The 15318-nt window shown below is 37.3% G+C and overlaps 3 protein-coding genes and 1 pseudogene across 3 annotated transcripts; all 4 read left to right on the forward strand.

The window, feature by feature from the left end:
- The first annotated feature begins 721 nt into the window (after positions 1–721).
- LOC148297038 (omega-3 fatty acid desaturase, chloroplastic-like) lies at positions 722–1681 on the forward strand (annotated as a pseudogene).
- Positions 1682–4485: 2804 nt separating this feature from the next.
- Positions 4486–7094, forward strand: LOC110768946 (cytochrome P450 716B1). The gene is made up of 4 exons (XM_088248704.1): positions 4486–5004; positions 5641–6103; positions 6374–6570; positions 6685–7094. Exons 1-4 carry the CDS (start codon positions 4486–4488, stop codon positions 7030–7032), a joined length of 1527 nt encoding a protein of 508 aa, XP_088104830.1. The 3' UTR covers positions 7033–7094.
- Positions 7095–8164: 1070 nt separating this feature from the next.
- On the forward strand, positions 8165–9393 carry LOC110768918 (uncharacterized). Its single transcript, XM_021972788.2, has one exon. The coding sequence runs from the start codon at positions 8361–8363 to the stop codon at positions 9096–9098; it is 738 nt and encodes a 245-aa protein (XP_021828480.1). The 5' UTR covers positions 8165–8360; the 3' UTR covers positions 9099–9393.
- Positions 9394–11329: 1936 nt separating this feature from the next.
- LOC110768919 (uncharacterized) lies at positions 11330–15223 on the forward strand. The gene is made up of 7 exons (XM_021972789.2): positions 11330–12144; positions 12248–12353; positions 12770–13873; positions 14062–14124; positions 14208–14428; positions 14549–14667; positions 14873–15223. Exons 1-7 carry the CDS (start codon positions 12085–12087, stop codon positions 14979–14981), a joined length of 1782 nt encoding a protein of 593 aa, XP_021828481.1. The 5' UTR covers positions 11330–12084; the 3' UTR covers positions 14982–15223.
- Positions 15224–15318: the final 95 nt, after the last annotated feature.

The raw sequence follows: 15318 nt of genomic DNA on the forward strand, positions 1-15318 counted from the left end.
CTTTAGTGTTTGGTGATCTACTTCTTGATATGCTTGATAAAAACACCTACACAAACTAGTAATAGGCTAGTTGAGGTTGTGTTTGCTTAAATAGGACTATAATCATTCAATATGGTGAAGTGAAAAACAAAGAGTATTTCCCCAGTACTCTATTGTTAAATTATTCTGAGTTTTGTCTTGAGAATACAAATATATAATTGCTTCGTCATAGTCTTAAATTGAAGTGCTTCAATTTAGGATTATTGATTGTTAAATCCTGGGAGATGGACTCTTATAGAACTACGAGCATAAGGGCATGGGCGAAATATGTCTTTAGGACATTGCAATTCTTGCAAGCCTCAATTGCTAAAGTTGTCAGTATTTCTATTCGTGTTTGTTAATTTACATTAAGTTCACGTAAATTTGTTATTGTATTTGATGATTACAATTTTGTTGAGAATTATTATAATCTAAATTCATATTTTCTATTGTTCCGTGAACAAATATTAGTTCTATCTTTTGAGTCATTCAGTCATTGAATTAGTTCTATCCATCATCTGATTTTGCAGTTAATTGAGAAAGTTTAGAAGACTTTGGATAAGGCTACTCAGACATTGACGTTCACCTTGCCATTCCCTATGCTGGTTTACCCTTTCTATCAGGTGAGACTTCTGTCTTGCTTCTTAGTTATTATTTACATAATTAATGAGCTTGGGGATTTCTTTCTCTGATTGGGTATATGATGCTGATTTCTTTCAATCACAGTGGAGTCGAAGTCCAGGAAAGAGTGGCTCTCCATCGAGACTAGGGATTGATCAACAACATCCATCATGACATTGGAACCCATGTCATACATCACCTTGATGCAGGACGCATATGACCTAAATTTATTAGTTTCCTAGATTCTCTAGTTTTCCCAATTCTAGTAGGATTTCTACTTTTCCAGATTTCCAGATTTCTAGTTTTAAGTTTCCTATTTTATTTGGGTTAGGATTTCCCTTTAAGCAAGGGATTTTTATCCTATTATGTCTAGGTTTTAGTTTGCTATAAATACCCCCTTGTAGTTGTTTAAAATTCAGATTTGAATATTGAGTAAACCTGAACATAGAAGAATATAAAAGATCGAGGAGACGAAAATATAGATCGAAGGGACGAAAGAAAGGACCGAAATCAGAGAACCGAGAAGGAAGAACAGAAATCACATAGTTTAAGAGAAGGTTTACTCAATATTCAAATCTGAATTTTAAACAACTACAAGGGGGTATTTATAGCAAACTAAAACCTAGACATAATAGGATAAAAATCCCTTGCTTAAAGGGAAATCCTAACCCAAATAAAATAGGAAACTTAAAACTAGAAATCTGGAAATCTGGAAAAGTAGAAATCCTACTAGAATTGGGAAAACTAGAGAATCTAGGAAACTAATAAATTTAGGTCATATGCGTCCTGCATCACACCTGTTCCCTTAAATCCCACACTCTATAACTTAGTAGAAGCAGTGAGTACCACTTATGCCTAAACACCATTTAGCTGGAAAAAATCAATTCAATTATGTACCCCATTTTGATATGGTTCTTGTTAATTCATCATATTAATCTTTTCAGATGGCGGCAGCTAAGCCTGTGCTTGGGAAGTACTACAGAGAGCCAAAGAAATCTGGGCCTCTCCCACTTCACTTATTGGGAGTTTCTTAACTTATAACGTCAGTGATACTGGGGATGTTGGATATTATCAAACTGATAAGAATCTCGGCGGGTCAGTGTTTTGATTATATGAAAAAACACTGTATTCTAATTTTATTATTACTTGACACACCAGTAACTAATTGGCCACGGCGTTAAAAATTGTATGAATGTTACAAGAGTTCAGAAGTTCAAAATTTTCCCGATATATTAAAAAAAGAAAAATATAAAATAGTAATAATAAGATCACAAACTTCCTCTAGTCTCACTCTCATAGAATAACCTTTGAGTGCCATTGTTCTTCTTCTTCAACCAAATCCCCATAATTCTTTAGAGAAATCATATTGTCGGTACAATTATGGATCGTCATATGACTTTGTCTATCTTTGAGTAGTACACTCTTCATGGACCTACGTGTTAGATTCACAAAGAATATACTTCTCCTACATAGATAGTTCTCCTCGTGGAAAAATATACCGTGCTCCCACTCACCAAAGTAGAAAACCCCAGACGCATGAGTCCCAAGACGAAGAGGATGTTTGTGCATATATATTTTGTAATTTAGCACCCACTCATGTTTCTTTTTATCATCATAATTTTTCAATACCAATACCCATATCTCTATATCTGACGAAGAAACATCCACTAGGGCCAAAGATCCCCTGAAATTAAGCAAGTGAACAAAAAGTGAAAGATCCAACTTTATCTTTAAGGCAAGGGGATGAGGAGTCCAATAGAACTCCTCGTTCTTGAAGTCAAAAGAAAGTATATGTATCGACAACTTGTCATCTCCACTAATCAGCCAATGCACGGCTCCATGTGTAGATGTTGCCACAGTGCAAGATGGATAGCAAGGGGGAGCTAATGGTAACTCCTGCCATGAGCTTGTCCCCAATACAAGAACTTCAGCCGTCACCACTGTCTGGTGGTCCTCCTTTAGATAGCGGGAGACACGAACAATCTTGTAGGTGTTTGTCATATTATCAAATCCCATGCCAAAAGTATCACTGTTGCAGAAACTATTAGGTGGAACTTGGAGGTCACTCTTAGTTGGGAGCATTAGAACTTCTCTCTTCAAAGGATTCACCGAGACAAATGATCTTCCATTCCTCACATCACTCCTCGTAAAGCCAAACAAGTTGCAGAAAACAAAATCGTGCTCATAATAAGAACCTATGGACTTTAATTGAGGAACAATTGCATGTTTGCTCTTTGTCAATGAGTCGCCATCGTATTTCAATGGGTGCATCCTTTGTTCACCATAGGGAGAGGGAGAAAGAAGAAAAAGTCGAGGTACTTGATGAATTTTCGTGGGTAAGGCGTCCATCAAGAATTGGATCCCCAAGAAGTTGTTCACTTGATCAAGACTAATGTACGGATTTTGGAGATGAAAATATTTGTTATATGTCTTCAATTGCTCATCCAGCTCCCCTATTTATATACAAATAGATATCTTCTAATATTTTAATTCAACGTCCTAAACCCTAATGCATGTTGGAAATCAAATTAAATTAGGAAATAAATTAATGTATATTTATATTTATCCTAATTACACTAGGATAATTATTTAATTATCCAATTAAATTAGAAAATAAATATTTGTTCCTACTTATAACTTTCAATACGATATTAGGAAATAAATTAATGCATAATCCTAGTGATCCTAATTACGCTAGCATAATTATTTAATTATCCAATTAAATTAGAAAATGAATATTTGTTCCCACTTATAACTTTCATTACGGTATTAGGAAATAAATTAATGCATATTTCTAATAATTATCCTATTTACACTAGGTTTTATATCGTCCCAGGTTTCCTCTCTCTCGATTAATATGTATATATTTTTTTTCTGGGTAAACATTTTTTCTTTTCTTTCACCAAGATATATATTTAACATAATTTCTCTTTTTTCTTATATATTAAGAAAGAACTTATATAATATTCATAGCTCTCAAAGAAGAATGAAATAATGAACAAAATTTGATTGCATTGAATTGAAGAATCGTTGATTTCATCCTTCTTTGGTAACTTTTGGTGAATCACACCGAATAAGAATTAGATATTCCATTATTAAAATACATTTCATCATATTTATTTAAGTGACAATTTAGATAGACATTTTCGGGTATTCAAATAGTATAGCCGCGCGGCTATCCCTTAGCCGTTCGGCTATACTCTCTAATTAACCGAATATCTTTGGGCTGAGAAGTTGCCATGATTTCCACTCAGTTATTAGAAGTTCCTGCCAATTGTAATCCTGTCACCTACCGAGGGCAGGCCCTCTAACTGGATGATCATCGGTGATGTAAACAAAGCATTGCGATGATTAGCAATTAAGGCGTCACTTACTGAAAACAATTATCGACGGCGAACAAGAAAGATAGACAAAAACGGTGACAATGTGGACAATGTCATTGGCATAGTTGCATTGGGATCTCTGCCCAATGCAACCACTTACAACTTTACCCGCTAGGAACATACCAAAAATACAAGTACAAGGTTCTTTCTTTTATCTCTTTCTAGTTTGGACTTTCCCACCTAAACTATGAAATCACAAAATTAATTTGTAGTTAGTGTGCTTATTAGAAATTCAACATCAATTGAACATACATCCAAAAGCTAACAGTGTTTGGCAGAAAGAATTAAAAAATGTTTATAGGTTCTAAAGCGTTTATAATCAGAAGTAAAAGCACTCTCGAACAATCCCTTAATTAAAAAATACCTAGTTAGGAAAATTTTTAGACATTTGGCTTAATTTGCATCGATCCTTCAGGCCCTATATAATACATACCATCTTCTTCAACAAACTATAACATTAACAATGGAAGTCCTTTCAGAGCTTAATATTGGACCGTCAATACAATTTATCACGGTTTTTGTGGTGACCCTGATAGCCATTTTTGCTGGGTATTATTTCAAGTTCATCAAAGCCTCATTTTCTCTTACAGGCAAGAAGCTTCCACCAGGTTCATTTGGACTTCCATTGATTGGAGAGTCCATAAGCTTCATCGGGGCACAAAAACAGGACAAAACGGGTGAGTGGATCCAAACCCGAATCCGAAAGTATGGGCCAGTATTCAAGACCTCACTCATGGGCGATAAGACCGTGGTTTTGACGGGTCAAGCCGGTAACCGGTTTGTATTCAGCGGAAGTGACAATGGAATTGCAGGCAACCAAGTAGAAACTGCATCCAAGATTTTGGGAAAGCACAGCATCTTTGAGCTTTCTGAGTCTAGGCACAAGCTTGTCAGGAGTGGACTGATGAGTTTCTTAAAACCAGAAAGCATTCAGAGATTTGTGGGGGAAATGGATTCTCTCGTCCAACAACAACTCTTTAAGGTAATTTCGAATTTGGCAGGTCATATTGCAATGTCACGTGACTTAGCTTAATTAACATGCTAACATAACTATAATTTTAGGAGTTCTTAGATTCGAAACACTTATTTTTATCTTCTTAATTGATTAGTAAGTCCATGCTTAGATCGCATTTGCCAATTTTGTATTTGTAGTTTTTGTACGCATTTGACCACCTACTCACATTTGTAAGATGGCGGTGTATATGAGGAAGGGTGTTAACTTGATTGTGTTAGCTTGTAATAGATTAGTTAGTTGGTTACTTTTCTATCTTGTCCTACACAAAGTCCTAGTCCTTATTTTATGGTTACCTTGTTTTAGGGAACCTTGTTTTAGGGAGCTTTACTTTACTTTCTTGTCTTAGGGAAACTTTGTTTCCTTGTCTTAGGGATGCCTTGTCTACCTCTTGGCTTGTAGTTATAAATGTATTGTAAGTAATACAAAGAAAAGTTAAGTTGAAATCAGAAAACTTGTTGCAGCTCCAATTCTCTCTACATTCTCCACTTCCTTCAATTAATCTTCTCTATGTTTTGACAGATTGTTGTCTCTAAGGCCGAATTAAGTTGTATGTCCTTTTTTATTTTTCAGAGATAATTGCCTAACTTTGATTTATAATTTCAGGAACTCAATGGCAAAGATTTGGTACAAATGGTGGGTTTAATGAAGAAAATAACATTCAAGGTGACTTGCAGTTTGCTTTTTGGACTTCCAGAAGGGCAGGAGAAAGATGAATTGCTTGAAGATTTTGCCATTGCAACCAAGGGTCTGTGGGCAATTCCATTGAACATTCCAGGGACAATCTTTTACAAAGCCATGCAGGCACGTGGCAGGATATCAAAGATCCTCATAAATCTCATGCAAAATCGACGAGGAGAGGAAGACAAAAATAGCCCCCAGAAGAATGACATCATCTCAGTCTTCCTCCATCTGATAGATGAAGCTGGCGAGCCTCTGCAAGTGGAGGAGATTCTTGATAATCTCATCACTCTCGTAGTTGCTAGCCATGACACCACCACAATTCTCCTCGGCCTCATTTTAAGACATCTTTCTACGGACGCCAAGACTTTTGGTGAGGTGCTTGAAGGTAATGAAACTTTGCTAATTAATTGTTAATTACATGATTAAAGATGTCAATTAATGTCACGTCATAAAATTACTTACAGTAACTTATTAGATTGTGGGTTGGTATATATCACCTTTTTCTCTTTCTTAATATAATAAACAATATTGGACGAAGAATCAAATAATAAACCTGGAGTGTTATTGCGAATACTTTTAATCACTTGAACTTCGCATATATATGGTTAACTAACTACCTCCTAAGTATATATTTTTTTTAAATAATTGCTGACAGAGCAAAAGGAAGTAGCTAAGGCTGTGAAAGCAAGTGGTGATGAGGGAAGGCTTACATGGAGTGAAATCCAAATGATGAAGCATACATGGAGAGTGGCCCAAGAGCTTATGAGATTGACTCCTCCAGTTTTTGGCAACTTCAAATGTGCTTCTAGAGACACTAGTTTTGACGGCTTTCACATCCCCAAGGGATGGAAGGTATTATACTTGGTATTTTTCTACAGTGTATTTGTATGAAAAACGTAAATGCGTCGTCTCTATATATGTTGTGGAAACGTAAATAATATGTAGTGTTACTAATTATAATCTCAGGTTTTCTGGGTTTCTTCTGCTACACACATGGACCACAACCTATTTGAAGATCCAAACAAGTTTGATCCATCGCGATTTGAGAGCTCAAAGAAATCATCATATCCCCCATACACATACATTCCATTTGGAGCAGGCCCTAGAATATGCCCCGGCTTAGAATTTGCAAGAGTTGAAGTGCTGCTCATCATTCACCATTTCATTACAAATTATTCTTGGACACCAATCATCAAGAACGAGCCCATAAGATGTGAACCCATGCCATATCCAGCCATGGGCCTTCCAGTTAAGCTTCGTAAAAATGAATCATCTTGTAGTAATTCACAAGTAACTTGTAATTCAAATTGTTAGGAAAAATTAATAAATATCTTTTATTATAGGATCACTATATTAATACACGATTATAAAATGTAGACAATAGCAATATACGAAAATTGTATAAATTAATTACAAAATACTATTATTTAAATATTATTATTAATCAAGTAAGCAAACCATGTATAGCCTTCACTATCAAGCCCATCAGTCCACCAATCTTATTTAATTGGTGTTAAGGTTTCCTTCAACGTGGGATATTTGCTTTCAAACTTCAAACACAAATAATTAGAAGAATGTTCATAAACTATACGTGGAAAATGTCACAATGTGAGCTTTGATTTGTTTAAAGTCTTTCTCGATGGTCAATCATAGGGGGCAACTTGAGAGTATTGACCAATTTCCTTGAAGTCGCATGCAGCCTACTTTCAAGTTTCAAATATTATATTAATAGTCACCGTTTTCTAATGTTGATTGACAAATAATAACTTTCTATATGTAATTTCCCGAGATCAACTTAAAATTATTATTATTATTTTTCATAATCATGCATGTAGAAAACCTATGTCAAATTTTGAGTCCATTAAATACGTTAGAGTTGTACAATTTGAGGCCAAGGGAAAATGAACAGGTCAAATGAGGTGGGTGTGCTCTATTCACAATCGCAAACTCTTTACATCAACGCAATTTATTACACTACACCTAAAATACAGGTGGATTTACTCTGTCCACGTGGATTTGTAAAGCCGAATACAGCAATGCTGATGTGTCAATTCTCGCTGGCTTCACTGGTCAGGCTTTACATCAAGCGGACGTCTGGGCAAAGCCAGCGTCCGAACACCATGCACTTTCCACGAGTACCCACGTGCCACGTCCTCACACAGTCGCCGAATGGGACCAACCTCCCCCTCCATTATTTTATCATCCCACATGACCCACAATGAAAATGTGCACGCCACAACGCGGGACACGATTAAGATATCCACACCCTTGATCTAACCAAAGGTCATCTACATCAACGGATCTGATTAAAGGACCCCACGCCACGTTACAAATTCGAAGCCCGCGTCCACGAGTGAGGCTCGTGCACGAAGCCTCCCGCCACGCTCTTCCTTCCATGGAGCTCGTGCCCAATCTAATTACAAATCCTCACGCCTCTTTGACAGTCTTATATTCCAAACGCACTCGGAAACCAGAAAGCTTTCGAATTCCAATTCAACTATATAAACCCGTTCACAATAAAGAACCTGGCTCTGCTTCTAAAGATCCAAATCCAAGAATCGAATCGTTTCGCTTCGTTTCGTCCGCCACAAGAAAGCGTTTCAACAAGACAGTGAGCGGTTTCTTGCACTCCGTCTCTGCGAATGGCATCGCTGGGCCTTCAATTCGGAGGAAGTCCATGCTTCGATATTTCCCAAGACAATCTTTGCAGTCCCTCATCCAATCAGAGGCCGTGTGGTGCGATTATCCGCAGCCTCACCGGATCAAGGGGTGCGAGAGTCAATTCATTGGCGGTGGCGGTGGCGCGGGCCAGTTTGGAAGCGGTGCCCCGACAACGGCGTCGCGGCGGTGGAAATGGAAATAGTGCCGAGACGGCGGCAGCGGCGTATGAGAAGTTGGACGCGTGGATGAGAGATTCGGTGGTGGAAATCGTCAAGAATCTTAGAGAAGCGCCGCTGTTGGTCAATGTGTACGGGAAGGGCAGTACGGACGAGAAGCCTAGGATTGAAACGGAGAAGGGGGTGGAGGAAGAGAATTGGGAGGTGCTCAGGCGAAAATGGGAGGGTGGGGTGGCGCCGTTTCCTGACGGCGTTATCTTCGTTGAAGAACTAATGGATGACGATGAAGGTGACCGGAACGGTGACGGAGATGGGATCACGCGGGCATGGGGGCTAGTGGTGCAGGGGAAAGGGGAGGAGTATGCGCCAGCTTGTTACTTGTTGAAGACGAGTAAAGTAAAGGCCGGGTCGGGTTATGGGCTGGGTATGGGCTTGGGCTGCACTCATTTCTGCTTGGTTCGGGTCAAGAGTTTCAGGGAGACGGCCCAATCTCAGCTGAAGAATTGCTGGCTGTTGCAGGCCCTGCAGGGCCAGGCCCAATGATACTCTAAATCCAAAATCAATTAATTTGTAAATCAAAATACCAACTTACAAGAGCACCAGATTAATTTGATGCTCACTTAAATCATATTAATTCATTCATGGTGTACAGTACTGTAATTGTACAACTCATAACCATGATGATATAACTAATGTGGATCAAATTTTTTCTTTCTTCTTTTCTTTGAAGTCTTTGTCATTTTCCTTTGTGTGAAGGAATTTGGATGCTGTATGTGGTGACTTGAGAAATTTATGAGTTTATTTTATTTTATTAGTTAATAATTGAATGATTTTGATATATTTGATGTTTTATGTCACTTTTGTGAGATTTTTTTATGCTGGAAAACTTATAAATACATTATCCGCTTGTCACGGATAAGACTTTAAGTGATTTTAAATGATTATGAAGAGAAGCACATGGGACATAGGTGATTCAAGTCTATCCATAATCACTCCCAAACGATCACGATTCAAGTCTATCCATAATCACTTCCAAACAATCCCTATGATTATTATGAGTAATTTCCTTGCATATTGGAAAAGAGAGGCCCCACCATGCATAAGGTCAAGTAGCTCACATAAGCCTTCCCATGTGCAACTGTAACGAGTGCTTGAAATTGAAGATCATGTTGCTTCGTGCTTATATTTTTGCACAAACTTTTTAAATTTTGGAATTATCATTTGAGTTTAGTTAGGTTTTATTATTTTGGAACGTTGGTCTACCATTATGGCTTTTAGTATTTTGGATTCTTTTTCTTTGAATTCATTGGCAATTTGAATATAAAAGAGTATATCCTGGAATGATGAATGATGTAAGACTAATGCATCAAAGTGATGAATGATAAAGACATCACAAATTGAAAGATAATAAATATTAAGGGCCCGTCTGGTAATGTTTTCAGAGAGTATTTTCAAAGAATGTTTTCATAGAATGAAAACGAGAAAATGAAAACGCATTTTCAGAGAACAAAAACGCGTCTGGTAGCTTAGTTGAAAATTGTTTTCAGAGAAAAAAAACATTGAAAACGCATCTGGCAGTAATATGTGAAAATGACAAAAACAGTGAAGATGTATGTAACTTTAATTAAAATGCATTATGTTTTTTTTAATACAACATTATGTGATCAATATGTGAGTTTAAAAAAAAAAAAAATAGTACGTATATTATTTAAAAAAAATATTTTTTAATCATTTAAAAGAATATTATTTAAAAAATAGAATAAAATTCTATAGTATAAAACTAGAATTATCTTTAAAAAAAAAATTGAAACCTCAACCCAACCTTCGCTTTCACTCTCTGCAAACCCACCCCAATTCTATCATTCCCCTCTCTCTCTCTCTCTCTCTCCCCCCCTCCAGATACCTCTCTCATTCTCTCTCTCTCTCCAAAATTGAAGAATCAGACCAACCCCCCTATTTTCCACTTTCTCTTCATGCTGCTGCACCCTCTCTCTGTCTCTCTCTCACAGCAACCTCACCTTCCAATAGCTTCCCAGCTCATATTTCTTTTCTTGGATTGAAAATTGATTCGGCAATTAGTTGTTCAACGATGGTGGTTCAATTCAATTGCGTAGAGATTTTGTTGGGTTCGATTGAGTGGCAGTGATATCAATCTAGTTCGATGGGGCGGCGGTGATTTTGATTGGGTGCTGTTGGTGGTTCAAGTTCTGGGTGTGGTTCTCTGTTGGCAGCTTTTGACGGTGATTTTGGTCAAATGGGGAGAGAAGCAACGTGTTTTCAGTGTTGTTTCCTGTGAGAATAAAAACAGCTTTTTTCTGTTTTCTACAAGTAAACGTGAAGTTGTTTTTGTTTTCATAAAACGTTCTCTGTATTTTCTGTTTTTGCCTACCGAACATGTTTTCTGTTTGTTTTTGTTCTCTCAAAATGAAAATGGGCTCTCAAAACATAAACGAACGGGCCCTAAGTTAATACTAATTACATTACATACGCGCATCTGTTCCATTCATATCTTTATTCCCCAGCCACTTTTTTTCTTTGGTCGAATTATGATATTTCATTACGAAGTCTCATCTAAAATAAAGACGCCACACATACAACAAAACATAGCAGCAATTTACACAATTTTGATGAAAATGATATTAAATTAGGCATCCAGGAAACAAAATATTGTTGCTTGGTAACTTTGTAATCTTCTTTCATACAACACAAACAAAAACCTTAGGATAATGATTCATTAATGAAAATAAATTGTACTGAACGAACACTCAAATAAAAATGTTTTGGAAAAGTATATTGAAAAAGCTACACCCCCACACTCTAATAGCATCACTCTTAAGCATTGTGTGTGCATAATCTAGATGATAATTTTTCCCTAATTTATTATCACCACATTTATACTACATTACAAGGTAAATGAATATGTCCAAAAATAAAGGGTAAATTAATATGGCATGATATGGGTAATTATTATGTCAAGGGCAAAATAAGAGCTTTTTCCAGGCAACCAAACAAGGCCTATAGCATTACGGTAGAACGCGTGGGAAAAAAAGCACGGCGTTTTCTCTTTTGGGCCAAAAATAAAACCAAAGTCCCTCCAACCTGTTTGAATAACCTGTTTGAATTTGAAAATACCCACGTTGTTGTTGTTAAGCCTCCTCTAAATTACATTTTAAACCACGAGAGAGCAAGCAGCCGAACGAAACTAAACGAACAACCTTTGTACTAGTGAGAGCGCGCTCTTCTCTTTCTTCTCCAAAATTCAAATTGAATATCAATTAAATAAAAATTCCCACGGATCTGCTACGCAAAACTTCAAAACCCTAACCCACCAACCCCTCTTCCCTCTCAACCTCAACCTTCCATTCTTGTTTCCTCCCGCGGGGAAGTCCAAAGATTCATCATTTCAGCACTCACCCTTTTCGTTTTTGTTTCAAAAGTTTACAAATTTTAGCGCCCATGAGTCAGATTTAGTGGTTCTTGCAAAAGGGTCGGTTTTTAAATTGGTGTATTTGAATTGGGTTCAAAGATTATGGAAGACCGATGTGATTCAGGAAAAGGGTTGGTCTCGATACCCAGATCGGATTCAAAGGTTGGTTCTTTTTCCTGCGCTTAGTTTGCATTTGAGGGAATTTGTTCTCTAGTTTTCGTTCATTTCACTGGTTTCTGATTTTTTATTTTTTGGGTTGTTTTAGACTGTTGGGGAGAAGCGGGTGAGTACCGAATTGGGACAAGAACGTGACTTGGGTTCTCGTAAGCGGCTTAAAATGCGAGATCTTGAATCTGTTTGCCGGTCTGAAGGTATTTATTATGAACATATGAAAATTTTCTTGTTGCTGTGCGGCTTCTTTTTAATTGAACTTTTTGGTGTCGAACGTGGTCTCCCTTATCGAATATGATTCTGCATTTTTGGCGCCGAAAAATCTTTCTTAAGTATATTTAGTTTCAATTTCTTTGGATATATATGCTATACATTTAGACTATTGAAAACATTGGTGCACCCAGTTTATATAGTTTAGAACTATAACAGAGAAGGTATAATTACTCAGAGGTAATGATGTCCAAGGCTCTACGGACATTCATATCATGGGGTTTGCATTTGCTTTGTTTTTGTAAATAATTTACATTCTATTTAAACTCAAATTGAAAAGTTTCTTTTGGTTTGCTATTCAGAGTGGTTTTGGGTTCAATACTAAGCCCTATTTTTCATGCCACAGGAATTAATCCCCATCATACAAAATCCTTGAAAAACAAAGAATCAAGTGGTCAGTTTCAATCCAGTTGTGAAGAGATGTCTCAAGTTACTGAGGTGCCTATAACATTGGATTTGGATGCTTCTCAACCAGGAAAAGCATGGAGTAAGACATTATCGGTAGCCGTCAATCCTGCTTCTAGACCACTGGATCTCAATACAGACATGTGCCTTGCCAACAATACAGCTCAGGACGACAGTCAGCAATGCCCTGAGAGTTCTGGAAAGATCACCTTGCTTAGGGATCCTAGTAATTGTGTAAATGAAAAAGGCATCCGATTGGACCTCAATGCAGAAGATGCTTCAATTGCAGAAAATCAAGATCCATTTTACCCTTATAAAAATACCAATCACTTGAAGCCAAGAGCTGTGTCTGAGTGTGGGAGCTGTACTGGGCCACTGGAAGAGAAGGATTCAATGAGAGTGTGGAAGGAGATGAAGCAAAATGGTTTTCTCTCATCTACTCATGGAGGCATTCCGATGCCAAAGCAACGGACCAAGAAAAGTAAAAATGAAGAGCTCAAGAAAAAGATGGAACGTGCAAAGAGGGAACAAGTGGACAGGTTCGCAAAGATTGCTGCTCCAAGTGGACTGCTCAATGAACTGAACCCTGGGATTATAAACCATGTGAGAAACAGAAAACAGGTCCGTTCAATCATAGAGTCCCTTGTAAAATTTGAAAAACTTGAAAATGACCGTGTGGGAAACATGCACGCAACCCATCCGAAGAGTGGAGCATGTGAAATTGGGAACAGGAAGGACCTGCAAAATATGAATGAGTCCGGAGTACATTTCTGTCATGGAAGTCGGCATCAAAATACTTCCTTTGAGGGCGGGCAGACAAGAGGGTTCCCTATATCCATGCATAGATCTTTTATTCCACAGGACAAAGGCGGAGACGGTGAACGAACCACAGTAGATAGGTTTAGCGGTAGAAGGTTTATGTCACCCTCCGTCCTTGAAAATGAGGAAGATACGCTAGCATTCAAGTTGCCATCATCAACTAATGCATCTGAGGATGATAGCCCTTTGTCTAATGAAGAAACAGCATCTTATCTTTCTATTAAAGGTGATTATTTAAAATTTTGATCTTAAATGTTTAATACTTTAAATATGCCGTGCCTTTAGGAGTTGTTTTATGAATTTATAAAAGTAGGTTAAGTAGTAGTCAAGTGATGAATGGGGGAGATCTTACATGTTGAAAAAGGTGGATGTGGTAGCTGATGTATGTTTTCTTTTTCCTTCTTTCTTTTTCAGCTGCTACCATTGCTTCTCAATGGTTGGGACTTATTCTTCAAGACATCAAAGGACGTCTTGCAGGTAACGCTGTGTCTGTTAAATCACTAGTGGATCTTGTTGGAATGGATCACATCCTTACGTGTACTCTATTCATGTAACTGCAGCATTGCGACGCAGTAGGAAGAGAGTTCAAGATGTAATAACTACAGATTTGCCATCATTGATATCAAAAGAGTTTCCCTCTGATCAGGAGAATGATCCTTGTATCATGAAAAATTCCACCGGTGGATTTCCTAGCTGTACTTTTGCAGACATGCATCGAGCAAGATGGAACCCGTTGTTTGAGCAAATGGATAAAGCACTTTCTGAAGAAGAGGATCAACTTGTGAGTAGTATCACAGCATTTTAAATAGATGAAGTTGCTCTGTGAATACTATCACAGCATTTTATTTTTCTTATTTGAATATTTACATGCAATTTTCTTGTGTTTGGTTATAAATTTCAGGAAAGTTGGTTGAACCAAGTAAAAGAAATGCAGCTTCATTGTGACCAGGGGCTTCAAATTGTTCAATGGAACACTGCTTCTGGCATTCAACAATTGGGAACATCTGAAAATGATCCCAGGTAAAGCTTTTTATTAGCATCAAATTTTCCTGTAGTTACTTTTGCTTTCATAAATCTTCAATCTAACGCACGAATGGCTGGATGGTCTTAATGTTTAGAAGTCAAATTCTTCTCAAAATTGCTTACAAATCAAATGGTAACTTCATGATTTTCAACTAAAGTAAATGTTGTAATTATATTATTTTTCTTTATGATTGTCTTGCAGATCACATATATTGGATAACTCAGATAGGGCATTAGCTGTCAGGGCTGCTGCAGCTTCGATTTATTCAACATGCAACTTTCTTTTGTCGACAAATGTACCCTGTTTCTGAGCTTGTTCACTACAGTCCTTCCTCTCTTCAATCTCTGTCTAATTTAGTTGACCTTTTTTTTTTCCCCGCTAGTGAGCAATCAGCAAAATCGTGATTGGGTTTATAAGGCTTTGCTCAGTATTTTGAGTCTGTAACATCAGAAACGGAGGTCATGGATCTGTCAGCGTATCTAGAGCGGCAGAATACGACTGTTACAGTTCCAATTGTTGAAATAATAAGTCTTGAGATTTACTACTTTGTTAGTCGTTGATTTTCAGGTTCTGTAATTCACTCCCTCTTGGCTGAATTTTGAATCCATTTGACAGTTTGTTGCTAATGATGATGATTTGATATATCA

The sequence above is a fragment of the Prunus avium genome, chromosome 2 (assembly GCF_965620075.1).
Source record: "Prunus avium chromosome 2, drPruAviu1.hap1.1, whole genome shotgun sequence".
NCBI lineage: Eukaryota > Viridiplantae > Streptophyta > Magnoliopsida > Rosales > Rosaceae > Prunus > Prunus avium.

Coding starts and splice junctions, on each gene's coding strand:
- LOC110768946 (XM_088248704.1), top strand. CDS start 4,486: ATGGAAGTCCTTTCAGAGCTTAATATTGGACCGTCAATACAATTTATC. Junction 5,005..5,640: donor TCCAACAACAACTCTTTAAG/GTAATTTCGAAT, acceptor TTATAATTTCAG/GAACTCAATGGCAAAGATTT. Junction 6,571..6,684: donor ACATCCCCAAGGGATGGAAG/GTATTATACTTG, acceptor TTATAATCTCAG/GTTTTCTGGGTTTCTTCTGC.
- LOC110768918 (XM_021972788.2), top strand. CDS start 8,361: ATGGCATCGCTGGGCCTTCAATTCGGAGGAAGTCCATGCTTCGATATT.
- LOC110768919 (XM_021972789.2), top strand. CDS start 12,085: ATGGAAGACCGATGTGATTCAGGAAAAGGGTTGGTCTCGATACCCAGA. Junction 14,125..14,207: donor CATCAAAGGACGTCTTGCAG/GTAACGCTGTGT, acceptor ATGTAACTGCAG/CATTGCGACGCAGTAGGAAG. Junction 14,668..14,872: donor ACATCTGAAAATGATCCCAG/GTAAAGCTTTTT, acceptor ATTGTCTTGCAG/ATCACATATATTGGATAACT.